We start from the raw sequence: 19,251 nt of genomic DNA, 5'->3' as shown, positions 1-19,251 counted from the left end.
ACTGGCACGGCTGTAGCAACAGATGTGGCTTCACTGGGGTGAAAGTTTTCTGCTGTTCATTTTCTTCCTTTTTGGGAGTTTTGTACCTTATTTGCTGCTGTTTCAAGGAACAAAGAATTTCATGGCAGTGTTGGGGGACTGACAGGATGCTGGCGATCCAGAACAGATTGGCCTGGAGGGCAGAGGAAAAATGGGTTATTTTAGCACAAGAAAGTGGCTTCAGCAAAAATTTGATGCTCAAGCAGCCTCAGTTTTCTCAGCTGTGATGTGTTTATTTACTCTGGAGCGCTCGGGTGGAGTTTGTGCTTCCCTCTGACTGTTCTGTGAGCAATTTCCAGAAGAGTAGCATGGTGAGGTTAGCCAGGTATAAGGCCAAAGAATTTTTTTTTGGATGGTGGAAATAAAAATGACTCGTAACACCTTTGAAAAGTATATCTCAGGAAGTCCTAAATTGTATGAAAATTATAAATTTGATCTTCATAAAACCGGTCTGTTTGACAAAACAAAAGATGAAATACTGCTTTTCTCTATGTAGTATCTGTTACATTGTCAAATTAGGGTAGATGAACTGTCTTAATTATGGTTGTTTATAGACTTTCCTGCCAAACCAAACTACACAAAAGCAAGGTAAGATCATCAGCTATTTGCAAGATAAATATATATATATATTTTTTAGAAGGGGGAGGGAATGTATTTACAGACTGAGTTGTAGTGAAACCTTCAAGTGCAAGATGGTGACTTGATAGAGGTGCATGTCCTGTACCTGGTGTTAAATATTCCTCTTTTTCATCCTAGTTTCCACTGGCTCACTTGCTCAGCAGTATGCCCACCCTAATGCTACCCTGCATCCGCATCCTCCGCATCCTCAGCCTTCTGCCACCCCAACTGGCCAGCAGCAAAGCCAACATGCTGGAAGCCACCCTGCTCCAAGCCCCGTGCAGGTAACACAGCCCTGAGTGGCTCCAAATTGAGTTTAATTGTGTTTAAGGGGTTTTGCAGCTGACTGGTGCCTGATGTTGATATATTGATTTCTCTGAGAGGAAAAAGAAGCAGAGTCTGACCGTTCATTTCTCCCGGTTCACAGGGGATGGGGGATGTTGCAGTTTAAGGATTAAGGAAGGATCATAATTGTGTCAGTGCTTTCACACAAGTGAAGTGGAAATAGCAGATAAATGCTGGGAGGTGTTTGGTTGGATTTTGTCAAAGCAGCTGAAAATAAAGTGGTCCTTGGAATAGTGCTGCATTCCTGAATTCCCTCCTGGGAATAACTGGCTGCAGCTGTGAGGCATTCCCTGCTCCAGGTCCTCCATGGTTTTACCTGATAGTCTGGGTTCTGTTTGCCAGCAGAAGCTGAGCCTGGTGGGGTTATAAAGAGTTTCCCCACGAGCACAGGCGATCCTAAAGATTCGCCATTTACGTGTTCAGAACTGAGAGCAGTTTCCCTCTCCTTTCTCCCTAACAGGATCAGTGTAATCCCTCAGCCCTAACCTAAATGATCTCTGTGTTTTCTTGCAGCACCACCAGCACCAGGCTGCCCAGGCCCTGCACCTGGCCAACCCCCAGCAGCAGTCGGCGATTTACCACGCAGGTCTAGCTCCAACCCCTCCTTCCATGACGCCAGGCTCCAACACGCAGTCTCCACAAAACAATTTTCCTACAGCACAACAAACAGTCTTCACCATTCATCCCTCCCATGTTCAACCTGCATATACCAATCCGCCACACATGGCCCATGTCCCCCAGGTAAACACAGTTTAACAACCTTCAAGACTAAATGTCTTAATGCCACAAAAGTTAGGACAGTCGGGCCTGCTGAAGTGATTGCCAATCTGTCACCTCTCAGCACAGACTTACCTGTTGTTGTTATTTAGGTTTCTGTCTGTACATTGCCTTTATCTAGAATTTGACAAGGTGTATTTGGACCTCAGCTTCCAACACCTAGTGCATCTGCAACTGTAGTTTAATGAAGACATCTTAAGCTGGCACTGCTACTGAAATAAATTGAGCTCTCTTCCCAGTTCCTGGCTCCCATCCTTGTCCCTGCCCCACCACTCTGCTCACAGAACTGCTTGGCCATGGAGCAAACCAGGCTGGGGACACGATTCAGCTGAAATGTGCCTCCCCTACCCCCCTTTTTAGGCTATTTCTTGCTCAGATTGGTTCCCTGCTCAGTCAGGTGCCTGATCCCAGGAAGAGCTGGCATACAGAAAGGTTGGAGGTGGGAGCTGAGTGCAGAAAGGCTGAGCTGCTGCTTTTGGTGGCAGTTTCAGGCTCTGCATCATAGACAAATTTTACACAAATACATCCAGAAAAGAAAGGACATGACAGGATTTCCAGGGAGTAGCAAAGCAGTGCAGGGAGGGAGGAGAGAGTTAAGGTGACTGCAGGACAATCCTTGCAGAAAGAAGCCTCTGTGTGTGTGGTGTGTGTGTGTGTGCTGTGTGTGTGTGGTTCTAAATGAGCTGCTTGTGCTGAAGATCCCCAAAGATTGTTGGGCAAGCTAAAACAACAGTCTTTGCTTCAGAATCAGAAACTCACTTCTCTTAACTGCTCTCTTGTGGTCAGCTCCCTGAGAAAAAGGATTTGGGGAGGGGAAGCACATGATAGATTAATCAAGAGCTCTGTGTAAAGCAGTGTGACAGAGATTTTCTGATGTTTACTAAATCTCCTGGATTTAGTGTCCTTTGTCAAGGAATGGGCAGTTCAATCAGTAATTTGCCTGAACAATTTCTTCTTCAGACCAAGAACTTGGTGTCTGGCATCTGCCTTCTCTTACAGGTTAACAGTAGTTTGGGATAAAGTGACTAACTGTGATTAGGGATGTTAATCTGACAGGTTTCCAGTCCCTTGCAGAATTCTGATAAAATCTTTGCTTTGGTCCCTGGGACAGTCAGTTAAGCCAATAAATCAATAGTTCTTTAGGAATCGTTTTACTGATGTTGAGTTTTTAGCTTTTTGATTCTCTTAAGCTTTTGATTTCTCTGCTTTTTTTTTCTGTGGGGGGAGGATAAGGCAAGGATGGCCAAAGCTGATGATTGCTGTGGCATCTTGGCACATCCTCCCTCCCCTTCTCTGGTTTCTGCCAGAAACAAGACTCCTGCTCTGCTCTGGTGTGAAGGCACTGCTGTGAATGCCTGGGTTGTGTTTAGAGCTTCTCAGAGTGGTCTTGGCTTAGTGGCATGCCCAGTGCTGTGATTTGAAAGATGAAACATTTGTTTGAAGGCCATGAAAGGGTAAAGTTGTGCCTGAATTGTGCCCTGGCCAGGCCAGGGATGCAGGATGTGACCATTGCCTTCCTTTCTGTGTGCCAAGCAAACCAAATTAAACAAATCAGATGCAACTTTGAGTCAGAACTGACTGCTCAGGCAGGATTTTTAGCAATCACAGACAAAGCCTGCCTTGCCCTTGATTTTAACTCGTGCAGTCTCCTCTGCAATTTTTTTAGAACGAAAGCTGCAATTTGTGATATTTACACCAAACTAATTGACTTTGCCAATGAAGTAGTTCCCTCAGAAATCTCTAGTGAAGGCATAACTACAGTTCTGTCAGAAATTTTAAATGCATGTAATTATTCCATCGTGGGGAAACTAATCACTGGATTTAATAGTTTTTTAGCAGCCTCATTCCCAGCTTCTAAACACAATTCTGAAATACCACGTAGGAAAAATTTCAGTTAGGCCAACACAGGGGATCAATCCAATTTCCCTTCAGGTTATCAGATGAATCTTGAGCTGGTAGATATCTCACTTGAGAACCAGTACTTTAAAATTCATTACAGAGTGCTGTCAGCTGCCAATTTGCAAAGTGTTTGAGCCACAGCAGAAAAATTTTATCCACTGTGTGTATTGACTCCAGCTGCTCTATGAATAGCTGCTTTATAATGATGGCTTCTACAATAGCATGTTTGTCAAAGTCAACGTGGAGCCAGTCCTGGGAGGTGTTTCTGTTCCACAGCCTGATCTCCTAAACCTTTTTTAGAACAAGAGTGAGATTTGAATTGCAGTTCCTGCCTTTAAAGGCTTCTGGGGTGCTACTAACACGTGCAAGTCTGATCAAAGAGTTTGGGGAATGTCTGTGATGAGTCAAGTAACCCTTTTTGTCTTTAAGAAATAAAATTCTGGCCACTACCTGCTATCTGTCTTTACTGGCATGGGAGACCTGTGAGGCTGCAGTTCTGGGATATGGTAGAAGGACAAAGCAAACCTTAGGTACAAATGATGGGGTTTTGGGGCTTTTTTTTTCCCAGGAGAAATCCACTGAGAGCTCTGAGTTCCTTTGTGCTTTTAAGAAATTAACGTTTGCTAGGTTTTTAAATAAAATAAGTTGATGACCTCTAGAGACATGAACTGCTCTGAGCTAAAGGACCCACCAAGTTCCTGAAGTTGTTTGCCAGAGGTGATCAGCCATGGGAAGGATTAATCTCCTTTTCCACGGAGACTTAGCCCTGATTGCTCAGATTACACAAGAACTGCGATGAGCTGAACTGGAAGCAGAACAAAGCTGCCCCGAGAGTGTGAAGGGATGAAATCACTCATGTCAGGAGGACTTGGCTGAGCACTGTGTGGGCACAGGTCACTGGAGAAGACAGGGAGGTTCCCAGGGCAGGGAGCCAGGAGAAAACGTGGGGTTGTGCAAGGAGAGAGCTGGGGAGAGGATGCCAAACTCCCAGTGCCTGTGAAGTTCCTATCTGTACCCTCTAGGAAGTGCTTTGATGTAGGTGACTAACAAATGTTTTGAAGATTTGTTGCTGAATTGTTATTAATTTTTTTTTTAATACCCCCCCTGTTTAATGCTGGCAAAATGGCTAAAATTGAGACCGCAACTCAGAGCCAGCAGCATGGACTTGAGCCCTTTTTTTAATTATTATTTTTCCTTTTTGTTGTTATTATTTTTTTTTTTTTTTTGTGTTACAACCTCTGCCTTAACCCCTAACCTAGCTGAAAAAAAAAATAAAATAATAAAAATAAAATATATATATATATAAAAATGAAGAGTAAAGCTCCGGATTTGCAGCCGGAGCGAACTTTCGCCAGTCATGTGGCCAGGAGTTGCTGCCTCCTTGTGACCATGATACTAAAGAGCTCTTTGTTTCAGGCTCATGTACAGTCAGGAATGGTTCCTTCTCACCCAACTGCCCATGCTCCAATGATGCTAATGACGACACAGCCTCCCGGTGGTCCCCAAGCCGCCCTCGCTCAAAGTGCACTACAGCCCATTCCAGTCTCGACAACAACACATTTCCCCTATATGACCCACCCTTCAGGTGAGGAGTGTGTGCCCGGGAGACCTGCACCCTAACTCAGCCAGGTCGAGGAGTGAGAACTGGGAGAAACCAGATTTTTGGGGAAAAGAAAAATAAAAAAATTTAAAAAATATCAAACAAACAGACCAACCTTAAGATGTCCTTGTGTTCAGCAGCCTAGAGGAGCGTAGGTTTAGCCGGTGAGCTGTACCTAATTCAGGGAATATTCTGTTTTTTTTCTCTAGCTGGAGTAGAGAAAAGGATAAGTGTGAGACACTGGCACTGTGGGACTTGAGTTTTGCAGGTGTTGCCGTGGATTTGCCGTGGGGGATGGACTGTGTGGAGTTTATAATGATCGGAGGTTTGATTAAATCTCGAGGACAGGAGTGAAATGTTGTGTGGGGGTAGGGCTGCTAGGCTGCTGGTAAAGTAAAGTGACAGCTGAAATCTAAACTTTTAATTCAGAGTAACATTCTGCAGCTTTTACTTTGGGGGAAAAGTAGGAGTTGTGTGACTTCTTTCCGCTTTAAATTTAACCTGATTTAGGCTTCTTTGATTATTCAAGTTCAAACAGCCTCTGAACTTCTGTAGTGATGTAGTTTTACCTGATGTTTCCTGGGGAATGTGTGAGCAGAACAAAGCTGCTTTCTGAGGGCTTAGGTAGGGAAAAAGGAAAATAAAAAAAATAAAGCATCCCAAGGACATCTTGATTTGCAGGGCTTTGTTTTGTTCTCTAAAAAAAATAAAAGAAAAAGAAAAAAAAAAATAAAAAATAAAAGAAAGTTGAGCTCAGTAGTTGTCCTGTGACCACTTTACTAGCAAACTGTTGTGTGGCTTGCCAATTTATTATTTACATTTGAACTTTTTTTTTACAGTACAAGCCCACCACCAACAGCAGTTGTAAGGCTCATCTGGAATAACTGAAAGGCTGGATACCTTTTGTAGGCCAAATACCCTCCTTCTACTGCTTCTGCCAACTGGAAGCACAGAAAACTAGAATTTCATTTTATTTTGTTTAAAAAAAAAAAAAAAATTTGATTTCTTGTAACATCCACTAGGAATGCTAACAGTTCATCTTGCAGTGGGAGAGATTCGGACTGAGTAGAGGCATTTAGGAACTTGTGGGCTATTCCATAATTCCATGCACTGTATCTGAGTCCTGCAAGTGCCCCAACTCTGCTTGCTGAAAACTGGAAGTTATTTATTTTTTAATGACCCTTCAAAGTTATGAACTCGTCAGCTAGCAAAAGAAGTAACAAGAGTGATTCTTGCTGCTATTATCACTAAAAATCAAGACTTGGAGATCCCTTTTACTTCTAACTAAACTTGAAACAGGTTCAGTAAAAAAAGAAAAAAAAAAAAATTCTAATCGTCAAACGGATGAGTTATTATTTATAAATCACGTTTGATGAGATAATCACTATCGTGAGACAGTGATGTAACTTTTAAGTTAAGAAAACTTTTACTTTGTAGATAATATAAAATAAAAACTTAAAAAAAAAAATTAAAAAATAAAAAAAGTTTTAAAAACTGACCCTCCTCGGTGTTTGTGTGGTGATTTTTGAGTCTCTTCCCTTACCAGCTGCTGCAGCTCCCGTCCCAACTGGAGCCAGGATTTGTCCTGAGTCTGTTTAGTGCTGCTGCTGCTGCTGCAGGGACATTGCAGGAATAAGGAAAAGGTTTGGGAAATCACAAATTAAGTTTTCCAACAAGGTTTTTTTATCCAGGTGATTTTGTTTTCCTGATCCCTCAGCCTGGGGCTGCTCCAGACGGGGTCAGGAAAGGCCTTCAAGGTGATGAAAGTACAAAACTCAGTGGTGCTGCTGGAGAAGGAGAGGAAGGATGAGAATTCCCTGGCAAAATGCCTTAAAAAATGTGGAGACAAAGTTATCTGTGCTCCAGGTGCCGTGTCCTGACTGTCCTCGGTGCAGGCATCGTCCCGTGGGGACAAACCAGAGGATTTTCATGTCCAAGGGAGATTCATTTCTGCCTTTTAGCATCCAGTGTCCACTAAAACGATCAGAGAGAGTCAGACTGAAGACCACAGGTGAGAAACAAGTTCTAAAAACAGTTTATTAAGAGCAGATTTTTATTTTTATTTTTTAATATTAAGGTAAAATCGCATTATTCAAGAATAAGTTACTTGTACAGTACATACAGAAATAATATATAGAAAAAAAAAAAAATTACTATACAAGAAGAACTTTTCTGTGCAGGTGAAAAGTAGAACTTTCAAATTAAAACACTCCCAACAAAATTGTTGGCTTTAATCGTCCTGCTGAAGGCTGACCTAGGGAATACACAGTGGCATCCCTGCCTCTGGGAGCTGCTGGGGAATTTTGGGGCTGTTTGGATCAAAGCTAAAAGTTTGGGATGCTGGGTGACACCGGGGTTTGGTGGTCCAGATGAGGAATGAGAAGCTTTGGCTTCTCCCTGGATTTTTTTTCCTGGAAGTTTCACCCCAAAACAGCTCCAATCCAAAGGGATGGGTGAGGATTTGGGTGAGGAATGCTGGTGTCAGTGTTCGGTACCTGCTGGTGCTGGGATTTGGGAGGGAAGGAGGGAGACATCAGCTAATGCTTCGTGTCAGGAGCTCCTGCAGAACCTGCCACCCTTGGGGACACAGAGGCCACCAAGCAGGAGCAGCTGTCAGCAAACAGCAGGAGGAAGAGGAGGGGGAGGAATTCTGACCGGACCCAAGTCTTGGGTTGTTCCCTAAACGAGGTCCCTGCTGTCACAGGGCAAAGGCACTGCCTGGTTTACACCTTTATTGCTAAAAACTGTCCTGAGTAGCTGGATGAAACGGGGCTGTCCCCACCCCCAGCTCTCCTGGGGGAGGCCATGGGGCAGGCAGGGCCTCCAGCCCAGCTCCAAGAGCTGCTCCTGTGGCTCCTGCCTTCCTTGGGTGGGATCCAAACTCGTGTTCCACCTGCCCATCTCCAGGGCCAAGGCACAAACCTGGCTTTATTTCTGCACCTCCACAGAGCCACGCAGAGCCCCCTCCTCCCAGAATTCAATACATAAACACCAATAAAAATCCCACAGGGGCTGTAAAAATCCTGCCAAATGCTTCTATTCCATAGGGTGGAACAGATTAATGCTCTTTGCCCGCTGCTGTGATGCAGAGGAGCGAGTATCCTAGGGCTGGAGCAGAGTCAGGCTCTAACCTGTGTCACAAGCCAGATGTTTTCTAGGAGAAATGGGATTTCAAACTCAGTCCCCCCTGGGAGTTTGGGAAATAGCCCAAAAATCCCCTCAGGTCCTGCTGCAGCGGATCTGAAATGAGGAGATGGTGGAGCTGGGAGGGCTGGACTCGGCTGCCTGTGGCTGAGTTTGGGGATGGAATTAACTCTGAAATAATCAGAGGGACTCTTCCCACTGCTCAGTGGTGGGGAGAACAGGAGTTCTCCCCCACTGGAGTTTGTTTGCATGGGGGAAGTGGCTGGCGGGGAGATAATGAACCCAACGTGTATTTTACTAATCAAGCACAGCAATTGCCATTTAAACTGCGGAGAACCCCCTTGTAATTAAACTGCAGGTTAAAAATACCACATGCACGCGCATGTTTCAGTTCTGGCACTGGAACAATAAAGTCCTGGCGTGCCAAAACAACCCACCCCAGCAGCATCTGATTTATCTGGCAAGGATTTCTCTGGATTCATCTGGCGAGGGATGTGAATAGCGCTGCCTTTTCCCAGCCCATCCTTTCTTTGCAGATGTAGGGGAGATTCGGGTGATTCCACCTCGTCTTTTGGGGGGAAAACCCCTTTGAACGCAGCTCCCTGGAGCTCAGCGGGATTAAAACAGGAATCTCAGCAAGATTTAGCACATCCCTGTGTTTTCCAAGGCTTTGGGAAGCAGGCAGCAAGCGAGGGAAGGAAACGACAGCTCGTGCTGTGCCGTCCCCCCTTCCCATCCCCATCCCTGTAAATGCAGGAGCACGGGGAGTTATTTATGAGCTCGGAGGGAGCTGCCTCGCCTGGCACAAGGGGATGTGCTCCTGCCTCTGGCTGCAGCCTTTGTGCTGCTCCAGGGAGGAGAATGGGATGCGGATACAGCTGAGGAGCCCGGCGAGGACAGGGCTGGCTTTGTTCCTCCCTCAGCCTCTCCGGGGCTGCAGGACCAGTGCAATTTGCTCTTAATGCTCCGGTTTCAGGCATCTCTACGAGTGTAGAGAAAGCAGGAGGGGGGAAAAAAAAAGCCTTTGCCTGCTCTAAATGCACAAATCCCAGGAGAGAGCAAGAGCAAGCAAAGGGGAGGCACAAAAGGAAAACCTAAATGGTTTCTCCAGCTGATGGTTCTCTCTTCTCCCAGCCTCGTTGATTTATAAACCCAGATTTGCTCTCATGGCTGCTTCCTGGGCTGTTTGGCCCCAGATATTTTGGCCCTTCAGCTCCTGACCTTGTCTCCTTGGACTTTGGGATCACCCAGAACCTGCTCCACACCAAAGCCTGTCCTAGAGGCTGGATTTTTGTAGAATTCCCTAACTCAGCCCAACGAGGTTTTTGCATTTTCTGGTTTTCAAATGAATTGCTGAATGTTAATGCTCCTTAGGTCTCCTGCCTGTATTGCAATTTCAAGGAAAACAGAAATAAACCAGCTTTCAGTAAGGCAATCTCAGGGCAAGTTTTACATCCAAAATCCCAGGGAAGGCTGTGCTGGGAAATCTGGAAGTTGAATGCTGTGAACATCCCCTCCTGTGTGGCGCAACGGCTCCAGCCCTTCCTCTTTCCTAAAATAAGGGCAGTTTCTGAGAATTGCTTCCTCTCTCAGGGCTGCCCCAGGCAGGTGAAGCAGCCCCAGGGGCTCGGGAACAGCAGCAGAGTTTGGGGACAGTTTGGGATCAGGGGATGCCGAGACCCAGGGATTTGGACAAGCTTTTCCTCCAGGTGAGGAGGTGTCCCCAGGGACCCCCATCACCTGATGGCTGAGCTTTAAATGCCACCAAACTCCTGGTGACAAGAGTTTTTTTGGGGGGACAAAGGCAAGCGAGAGTAGAGGGGTTCTTTAGGGGAAAAACTGACTTTAAGATTTGTGCCTAAAATCACTGGGATGAAACGATTCCATCACCGGGATAAAAACCCATTCACCACAGGGATAAAAAAGCCTCCACCACCGGGACAGAACGTATCCATCACCAGGATAGAACGGGATAAACCCCTCCCTCACCAGCAGGAGTGGTTTGTGTCAGTCTCTGTGTTAGTTCTCGGCTGGTGCCATGGCTGAGGATGGAGCAATTAGTGTTGAGTCTCAATCAGCCGGGACAGCAGGATGAGGATCCCTCTGGCTGGCGCAGGGAGTGACCACGGCTGTGCTGGGTTAAGAAGGAAAAGCAAGAAAAGCCAGTTTTTGCTTTAGCTAAGAAAAAACCCCAAACCCTGCTCATCACCCTTTGTGGGAGCTCAGCTCAGGTCGGGCTTTACTGGTGGCTTCAGCAGCCGGGATGGGAGGACGAGGCCTGGAGCAGCAACTTGGCAATGAATTTATAATCTTTTTTTTCTTGTTATCCTGGTTTTGTTTTTAAACTTTCTCCAATTCCATGGGTGTAACACAAGCCCCTGGTTCCTTGGCTGGGCTCTGACGTGTCAGGGACAGGCAGGACACCGGGCCCGGCGCAGGCACGAGCGGCGTTGTGTAAACAGTAATGAAAAAGCTTCGATAAGAACAACAAAAATAACAATAAGAGGCCCTTTAACAGGCCCACGAGAGGGAGCACACCCGTACAGGAGTGAAAAATTACCCCCTTCCTTTGCAAAAATACAATAATAATCCCTAACCAGAAGGAAGAAACAGGTACATTCTTTCTCTCGATGGATCCCCCAGAAGGTCTCCAGGATTTCTCCACCCGAAAGTGCATCCCAGTGCCGGCGCCGTGCTGGTCAGAGCGGCGTGTACTGGTTGTCGATGGCACGGACGTGGCCCCGGCCCGGTGCCTCCACCTCATAGTCCGAGTCGCGGGGCCGGGCCGTGGTGGCCGTGGTGGTCCTGGCCGGGCGCAGGTTCTGAGCCAGCTCTGCCGGTGGTGGCACCAGGTGGAAGATCTGCTCCGCTGGGGGACCCCCGGGGGGCTCATCGGGGCCGTGTGGGCAGGAGGAGCCGGTGGGGATGAGGCTGAACTCGGGGTTCCAACCGGGAAAGGGCAAGGGGAGGGGGACCGTGGTGCTGGAGCCGGGAGCTGCGGGCGGAGGGAGGAGATGCTGGTCAGGGGGATGCTCCTGTCGCCCTCTCTTTGGGGCTGTGGGGTGCATCCCATTACCCCACCCCTCCCCGCGGCCGGTGGCTGGGAGCAGCTTCTCCTTTCTCAAAAGAGGAAGCCGGGAGTTTGGGAGTCACCTTTTGTGCCGCTGATCCGAGGCTTCCTCTTCCCCGCTCCAAAGGGCCCAGCTCTGCCCAGCCCCGGGGCATCCACCCCCGCCCCGGGCACCCTCCATCCCCGATCCTGCGGGAACATCCCCCTTCCCGCACACCTTGTGCCTGGGGCAGGACCACCACGTAGCTGGAGAGCCGGACATCGCAGGCGGTGCCGCACTCCAGCGGGATGGGGTAGCGGTGGAAGTGGTGCAGCATCTCCACGATGGAGGAGAAGCGGAGGTGCTGGACACGGCACTGGCCCCGCTCGGTCAGCGCCAGCCGCAGGTGCTGCGGAGAGCAGGGGAGACCTGTTACCCTTCCTGCACCTCCCTCCTGCAGGACGCCGGGGGGATATTTGGGATGGGGGACACGAAGGGCTTTAGCACGATGTGCTGCATCCCGGCCTGTGGCTCCCTGGGGATTTTGCCCGCTGGGAGAAGGGCACCACTGGGGGCAGAGAGCAGGAGAGCATCTCTCTCTGGGGCAGGAGCTGCCCCAGGGGCTTCCTGCGCGATTCCCCTCCCCATCCCAGCCCTGTCCCGCCCGTACCTTCGCTCTGCCCTGGAAGTTGAAGGTGAGCACGTACTCGCCGCGCCGCGTCTCGCTCTGCCGCACCAGGAACACGCCGTGGCCCTCCAGCCCCCCCAGCTGCACCAGCTGAGCCGCCTTCACACGGGAGATGGGCCCGTGGAACCAGGGGCAGGAGGAGAGGAACTGCTCCATCTTCGGCCCCGCCGCCTCCCCCGGGCCCCCCGGCGTCGCCCCTGCCAGGCACAGGGATCAGTGTCCCTGGGAAATGGGACCCCTGCCCATTGCCCCCATCCCTTCCCCTCTCTGTCCTCCCCTCCCGCCGTTTGGGGAAGGTCGATCAGCCCAGCCACGGCAGGATGTGCTGATCCCCCACCGTCCCCAGGGTCCCCTGGGTGTCCCCAGCTCACCTTGGCTGAGGGGGTCGGTGCTGGTGGTGGGGCTGGCGGCTGTAGGGTCGGGGTGTCGGCACGTCAGGAGCTCAGGGTCACCCGTGTCAGACCTGCTGGGGACAGGAGAAGCCAGGCTGAGCGCTGGCAGTGGGGACACAGAGCCACCGTCCCCATCCCCAGGCTCGGGGACATCCAGCGGGCGCTTACCCCCTGCGCACACACTCCCGGATCTCGGCCGTCCAGCAGCTGAGCTGCTGCTCATCCCCTGCCTCAAACAGGATGTCGGTGGCACTGGTGACCTGGGGGACATCAGACAGGGCCATGGGGTCTTCAGAGAGAGAGAGAGAGAAGCGCATCCCCCACCCACCCATGCTCGGGACCCCAGCAGGGACAGCGCATCCCCCACCCTGCACCCCACATCCCCCTGTGCATCCCCTCCCCGGATGGGAAGAGGAACTGAAATTTGGCACAGGAGCTTTTGGGAGCCACGTGTGCCCCAGAGGGTGGGAAAGGCCTCAGGGGTGGCTGCAGACCCTTTCAGCAGGTCCTACCTTGAGGACAAAGGTGTGGAGGTTATCAGGCATCTCAAGGCGTGTGCACCTCCGCACCTCCTGCACAGCGGAGCAGGCGACGAGCAGCTTCGGCTTGGAGCCCTGTGAGGGGAAACACAGAGCCTGAGCTGAGCCCACACCCCAAAACACTGCCCCACACCCCAAAACACTGCCCCACAACCCAAAACACTGCCCCACACCCCAAAATATTGCCCCACACCCCAAAACACTGCCCCACACTCCACTGCTCCACCAGGTCCAGCAGCCAGCAGGGAGGTACCCAGCTCTGCAGGGAAATACCCCAGCAGCAAGGAAACACCTTGTGTGGTGATGAAATACCCCACTGTGGCAAGGAAATACCCCCGATGGCATTGCCAGGGCACCCCAGGGGGGCTGAGTGACATCCAGACCCATCTCAGGGGTCCCAAGGACCCTGCAGTGGAGGGATGGGTGGAAGGCAGGAGGGAGAAGGGGGTTCCCAGCGCGTTCCAGGGATGTGGCACCCATGGGGAAATCGGGGTGCGGGCGGGGAACATCCTGCTCATGGGTGCGAGGGTCAGTGGCGTGCCAAGAGCTCCCCGGCGGCTTTGGCACTGACACAGGCACGTGACAAAGTGCTGAGCAAACACTTCCACAAAGGCTGAAATATCCCTGCGGCAGCTTTCGGTTCCTCTGCCGCCCTGCTGACTGCCGGGAGGCTGCGGCACGTGGCACGGGATCCGGGCTGCCAGGGGGGCAAAAAATTCCCTGAGCACCCCTGCTGGGTGATGGAGCCAACCCTCCGTGCTCAGCCCCACGGCCAGAGCCTCCCACGCAGCCTGGCACAGCCCAGGCGGTGCCACCACGGGCACGCTCAGCCCCCGCTGCGCCACAAAATTTTGGCCAGCTGTGACTCACGCAGTGGCTTTATCATCCCATGGGATGCTGGTTCCCGTGGCCCTCCTCGCCCCACAGCCACTGTCCCCGCACAGGGACATTGTCTCTACACTTAACCCCACAGCAGCATTTGCCAACCAACCTGCCCAAATTCTGCTCCGAGCTGGGGATGCTCACAGCAAACCCACCCCCACCGTGTCCCCAACCTCCCGCAGGACACTCAGAATGTCCCCACCGGGCACTTCTTCGGTCACACCATTTTTAGCTGTGCTTTTTTGTGCTTTTTTTTCTTTTTTTTTGCCATCCCCCTCCCTCCCTCCCTCCCTCCCTGGGCCGAGCACTCGGTGTTCTCTGGGGCCGGAAACGCAGCGAGAGAGGGATCAGCCCTTATCAGCACCGAGCTGCACCGAAAAGAAAGTTCTTAGAAGTCTTAGCTGGTGTTACGGCGTCATGCACGGGGCTGGTGACACCGCGGTGGCTCCGGCACCCCCCGGGCTGCTGCTGACAGTGATTGCAGCTGTGCTGTGCTGCAATCACGGTCACCGGGCTGCCCTGAGGCTCCGCCGCTTTATCCCCAAGGAATCTGATTTTTTTTCCTGCCACCTTTGGAACGGAACCGTGCCCCTGTGCAAAGTCCTGTGTGGAGAAGGCGATGGGATGGCTGGTGCTGGCCGCTGGCCCGCACAGGGCTTGTGACGTCCAGCGTGACCCTGAGTGGGTTTTTATCAACATCCCAACCGCAGCTTTGGGGTCGGCTTCTTAGGAAACCGGGAAATTCCAGGAAAAGGGAGTTTGGCGTTGCCCCCTGCGTGTCTCGGCGTGGAGAAGGAGAAGGAAATGATGCAGCACAGAGATAGGGTGCCCGAAAAAACCAGGCTGGCTTCGGAGAAGCGCCTACCGCAGGCACGGCGCCGCACCTGACCACAAGATGCCCTGCGCGATGCGGCGGGTACCGGGAAAGGGAGTTCTCGGTAACCAAAAGTGCACACTCAACACAGAGAGGGTTCACCCGTGGGCTCCTTGGTGCCCCAGCAGCGCTGCAGGGATGGGTAACGCTGCTGCTGCTGCCTCGGTGTGCTCAGGAGCCTCAGGATGCCATGGAATGTTTGGGATGTTACAGATGTTGCTCCAGCTCAGCCCCGATACCCCACGTGGAGATTCACCCCACTGCTCCCAAACGGATCCTGTGCAAACGGGAGGATCCAGCAGGAGGTTGGGCACCCCCAAAATCCCCTGGGTTGTGACAACCCATGGAGCTGCACTCCCAGAACAGAGCGGCCACCCTGCCCTGCTGTGGCATTCCCAGTCCTGGCACACAGACCTGGGCAGCCTGGGCTGTGCCAGGACTCATTCTCCAGCTCTCAGGGCAGTGGGATCTGGCCCAGCTGCCCCAAACTCCCTCTCCCTGTGGCTGAGCCCTGCTGGGAATGCGACCAGGATGTGGCCACCTATGGAGATGACAGGATTCCACAGGATGGAGACCGGGGAGACACACCAGCTCTCAGCACCTACTGGAACACACTGGCATTTTTGGTTTTTGCAGGGAATCTTTCCACAGTTTAAAAATACAAAGCTTCAGCCAGGCCAGGGCTGTTCCCAGTGCCAGGAGACATGAAGCAAACTGGAAGACAGAGGAAAATGTCCCCAAGAACAGAAGAGCCTCCTGCTCCCTGCCCTGAGCATCCCACCAGAGCCCTCCCACTGAGGACACCCCACTGCACCCCCTGTGTGTCCCCACATCCCCAGACACCCCCACAGGGGGCACAGGAACGGCCAGCATGGCACAGGCAGTGCCAGCACGGCCACCACAGACCCGGGGAGGGCAGGGCAGGGAGAAAATGGGGTTTGCCAGATCTGGGAAGGAGCCCGACGCCAGCTCGGCGCTGCAGCCATGCCAGGAGCGCGAGTGAAGGTCAGGCCAAGGTCAGGGCTGCTCGGAGCAGAGCGCCTGCATTTCCTCCTGGCAAACCCCGGCACCAGCCCTGGCACAGCCCCTCTCTTCACTCCACTGGCTCCTCCAGTGTCCCTCCGGGAGCTCTCCCTGCACACCTGGCCCTGCCTGTGCTGGGGAAATCACAACTCTCCCACAAAGATATTTGGGATTTATGGCACTTGTCATAGTAAAGCTCCTCCCAGCTCGCCCACCTGTGCCAGGAACGCCCTCCCTGGTCCTGTCTGGATGCTCAGGGGACACTGAGGGAGCTTTTTCCACTCAGGTGAGGTGGAAGGCGGCTCTCCAAGAATGAGAGTGGTGGCACAGGAACAATGGCAGTGGCATGATGATGACAGCAGTGGCATGATGATGACAGCAGTGGCACAGTGATAACAGTGATGATGACGGTGGCACAGTGATGATGGCAGTGGCTGAGCCATCAGGCCAAGTTTGTGCAGAGCAAATCCTTCGACAGCACCAGGAGCTGCCCCTGGCCCCTCCACGCTCGGGGGGTTGCCCATGCCAGCTCTCGCTTCCACTCTGAGTCACCCACGGGGCGTGGGGAAGTGCCTGAGCCCTTGTGCAAGGTCCCCAGCAGTGAGATTTGTCACTTCTTGTAAATCACAGAGCTCTGTGTCCCTTACACAAGGGACAAACCTCAGCCAGAGCTGCAGTGCCAGGCCTGGCTGTTTTTGTGCTGGATGGACACAAAACCATATCCTGTGCCTGCAGCCCTGGGGGAAGGTGTGAAGTTTTCCAGGAGCATGGATACACACAGCTCTTCTCCAGGGAATGCTGCGTGAGCTGGGTGGGAACATCTCCTCGGGCTAGGGCAGGGCAGGGGGGACCTGTGGGGCTGCGAGGGCTCCAAAGGTCCTGCTGGGGAGGGCAAAGTGTCTGCTGGAGCAGCCATCACCCTCTGGAGTTTGCACCACGGGAAATCCCAAACTTTACCCTCGGGGATTTTATGTGGCAGGAAATCCTGGTGGTTTCCCTGGGGAGTTTCACCATAGTTAAACACAAAACTCATCCTTGAGCACTTTTGCACCATAGATAATCCCAAAACGTGTTCTCAGGGATCTGCACCAGGGCTAATCCCGGTGTCCATCCTCAGGGATCTGCACCAGGGCTAATCCCGGTGTCCATCCTCAGGGATCTGCAGCGTGACAAATCCCTCTGTCCTCCAGCAGCTCATCCCGGTGCTCCAGGGGAGGTGCCAGCACAGTTAATCCCGATGCTCTTCCTCGGGTGTTTCCATCACAGCTCCAAGGGGAGAGGTCCACCCTGGACAGCCCCTGCCAATGCTGGTTTTTGGGGCAGGGACTGGAATCCCACTGATTCCGACTTTCTGTGCCTGCTGTAGGGACCCCCTAGCTCAGCTCAGCTCCGCGTGGCCCCAGGGTGACACATTCCCGAAACATTCCTGCCTCTCTACAGGTGGGCACCGCTCATTTGGAAACCTGAGAGCATCAAGCACCATCCAGCAAGCCTGGGCTCTGCTCTGGGCTTGGGGAACAGGAGCTCAGAGGTTCCCCGACTGTCAAACAGGAACGGGGGAGGCGAGCTCAACATTCCCCCAGCCCTGGTCATCACCTCCCAAAAAAACCCAAAGCCCCGCCAGCATCCTCAACCCGACAGCAGAGGCACAAAGGAGGTGCAGGACAGCCTGTCTCCGAGCATCCCGCGGGCAGGGGACAGCGCTGTCCCCGAGGGGACCGTGCCCAGCGGTGACAAGAGGCACCGTTGTGCCGGCGCTGGCTCGGGGGTGGCCGGGCCACAAAGATCCCTCTGTTCCCATTGCCGGTGGCTGCCGAGCGCCGGCGAACGGCGATGGGAGAAAGCACAGCCCCGACCCCATCGCCCCCCGAGCGCCGATTTCCTACTAAATTAATCTGAGAGCCGCGGGGTGAGATTTGGGGGGGGTCCAGGCAGGAATCCACACCCATCCCTGGAGCTGCTGGCTCCTCTGTCCATTGATAAACCTCCCTGCTCTACACGAATGAGCCAACATTCCCAAATCCCTCAAACTGCTGCAAATCCCCTCAAAACCCTGCAAAGCCCCCCAAAACCAGCGAGCCCGGTGGCTTACAGCAGGGCTGGGGGTGATGGGGGCTATAAGCAGGATCTGTAAACAATGGGCTTTTGCCAACCCCTTGATTTTTTTATATAAATTTTTTAAAATTTATTTTATGCCAAATTCGGTTCCAGCGTGGGCTGCTTTAATAATTTCCTGGAATAAATAACGAGCATGGAAAGTAAACAAGGTGTCTGTGTGCAAGTGGGAGCTGCTGCAGCCAGGATTGAGTCACCCCAAAGCTCAGCCCCAGGGGGATGGGGGGGTCCAGCACAGACTCCCCTGGGATGTCCTGGGATTTTCTATCATCCCGAGGTTTTTGCATCACCCAGGATGATGGAAAAAGGTTCAAAAACCCACGTGGGACCATTCAATCCTACTGGGATGGGTATTTTTATTCCTGCCCCTTGCCTGGAGCTGGAGGAAGTGAGTTTGCCCAAAATGCTGGTTTTTAACACAATCCCAAAATAACATTGAACATCACAGTGCCCATCATAAACACTGGAGCTGGGACTGGTGGGGAGGAGCAGGGTCCACCCCAGCTGAGCCCCCACCATGGCTGGGATGAATCCTTGAATCCTTCCAGACCCCGAGCTGCCTGCGCAAGCTCTCATAAATATTTACCTTTGAAAGAAGCAGCTCTCAGCCTCGAAACAACCACATCCTGGGCCATGAAAAGAGAGAGAGAGACAAAAAAAAAGAGAGAGAGAAAAAAAAAAGAAGAAAAAGGGGGAAAAAGAGAGACAACCACCCCAAAAAACCCTGTTAGGCATCTCACACGTGGGGACCCAGCACTCACAGCTCTTCCCACTCCAGCTGTGGGCAGCTCTGGGGGAGAAGCGACGCGTTCCCTGAGCGCTTTCCCAGTCCTTTTTCCTGTGGTTTGCCCAATATCTCTGTTTTTTGCCCACTTCTCAGCTGGCACGTGGTGCTTTCCACCCCGAGCAGCTCTGCAGCATCCCCGTGAGTGACACTCTGATAAGCAGGGTGTAGGAAAACAACCCCGGGAAAGGCGGATTTTAAAGGATGGGGTTAAAAAGGACGGAATCCTTCCAAGCCCTAAACCCCAAAGTTCAAGGAGGCAGAGTTTGGGGTCCATCCTTCACCCTTCCCCTCGCACCCAGGCCCCAGCAAGCCCCATCCCAGCAACAGTTTCCAAAATAAGAAACTCCGCTCTTCAGCAATTAACGCCGGGGCTGTGGTTACGCTGCTAAAAGTGTTTTTTCCGTGCATGACCAAGGATGGAAAAAGTTGTGGTTAATAAATGACAAATAACCTTTGTCTCCTCGCCCTCCCTCCCACCT

General features: G+C 51.9%; 2 protein-coding genes across 19 annotated transcripts in view; one reads left to right on the top strand and one right to left on the bottom strand.

Annotated features, from left to right (window-relative positions):
- Positions 1 to 6,776, top strand: part of ATXN2 (ataxin 2) — a 41,980-nt gene extending 35,204 nt beyond the window's left edge. For 11 of the 15 annotated variants that reach the window (XM_019008349.2, XM_019008346.2, XM_019008348.2 and 8 more), the window contains 3 exons: positions 796 to 941; positions 1,516 to 1,743; positions 5,095 to 6,776. In XM_019008349.2, coding sequence (XP_018863894.1) covers positions 796 to 941; positions 1,516 to 1,743; positions 5,095 to 5,298 — 578 coding nt within the window. In that variant the 3' untranslated portion in view covers positions 5,299 to 6,776. The remainder of the gene's footprint in view (positions 1 to 795; positions 942 to 1,515; positions 1,744 to 5,094) is intronic. The other 4 variants (XM_015643873.3, XM_019008343.2, XM_015643864.2 and 1 more) reach the window with 1 other exon arrangement.
- Positions 6,777 to 7,290: 514 nt separating this feature from the next.
- Positions 7,291 to 19,251, bottom strand: part of SH2B3 (SH2B adaptor protein 3) — a 25,868-nt gene continuing 13,907 nt past the window's right edge. For all 4 annotated transcript variants that reach the window (XM_015643874.3, XM_015643876.2, XM_015643875.2 and 1 more), the window contains exons 3-8: positions 13,065 to 13,166; positions 12,721 to 12,812; positions 12,532 to 12,626; positions 12,143 to 12,357; positions 11,710 to 11,881; positions 7,291 to 11,417 (exon numbers count right to left, since the gene is read on the bottom strand). In XM_015643874.3, the coding sequence (XP_015499360.1) occupies positions 11,122 to 11,417; positions 11,710 to 11,881; positions 12,143 to 12,357; positions 12,532 to 12,626; positions 12,721 to 12,812; positions 13,065 to 13,166 (972 nt within the window). In that variant the 3' untranslated portion in view covers positions 7,291 to 11,121. The remainder of the gene's footprint in view (positions 11,418 to 11,709; positions 11,882 to 12,142; positions 12,358 to 12,531; positions 12,627 to 12,720; positions 12,813 to 13,064; positions 13,167 to 19,251) is intronic.

This window comes from Parus major, chromosome 15, assembly GCF_001522545.3.
Source record: "Parus major isolate Abel chromosome 15, Parus_major1.1, whole genome shotgun sequence".
In the NCBI taxonomy this organism is placed as follows: domain Eukaryota; kingdom Metazoa; phylum Chordata; class Aves; order Passeriformes; family Paridae; genus Parus; species Parus major.
Note: the sequence above shows the minus strand (reverse complement) of the source record. Positions and strands in the feature narration are given on the sequence as shown.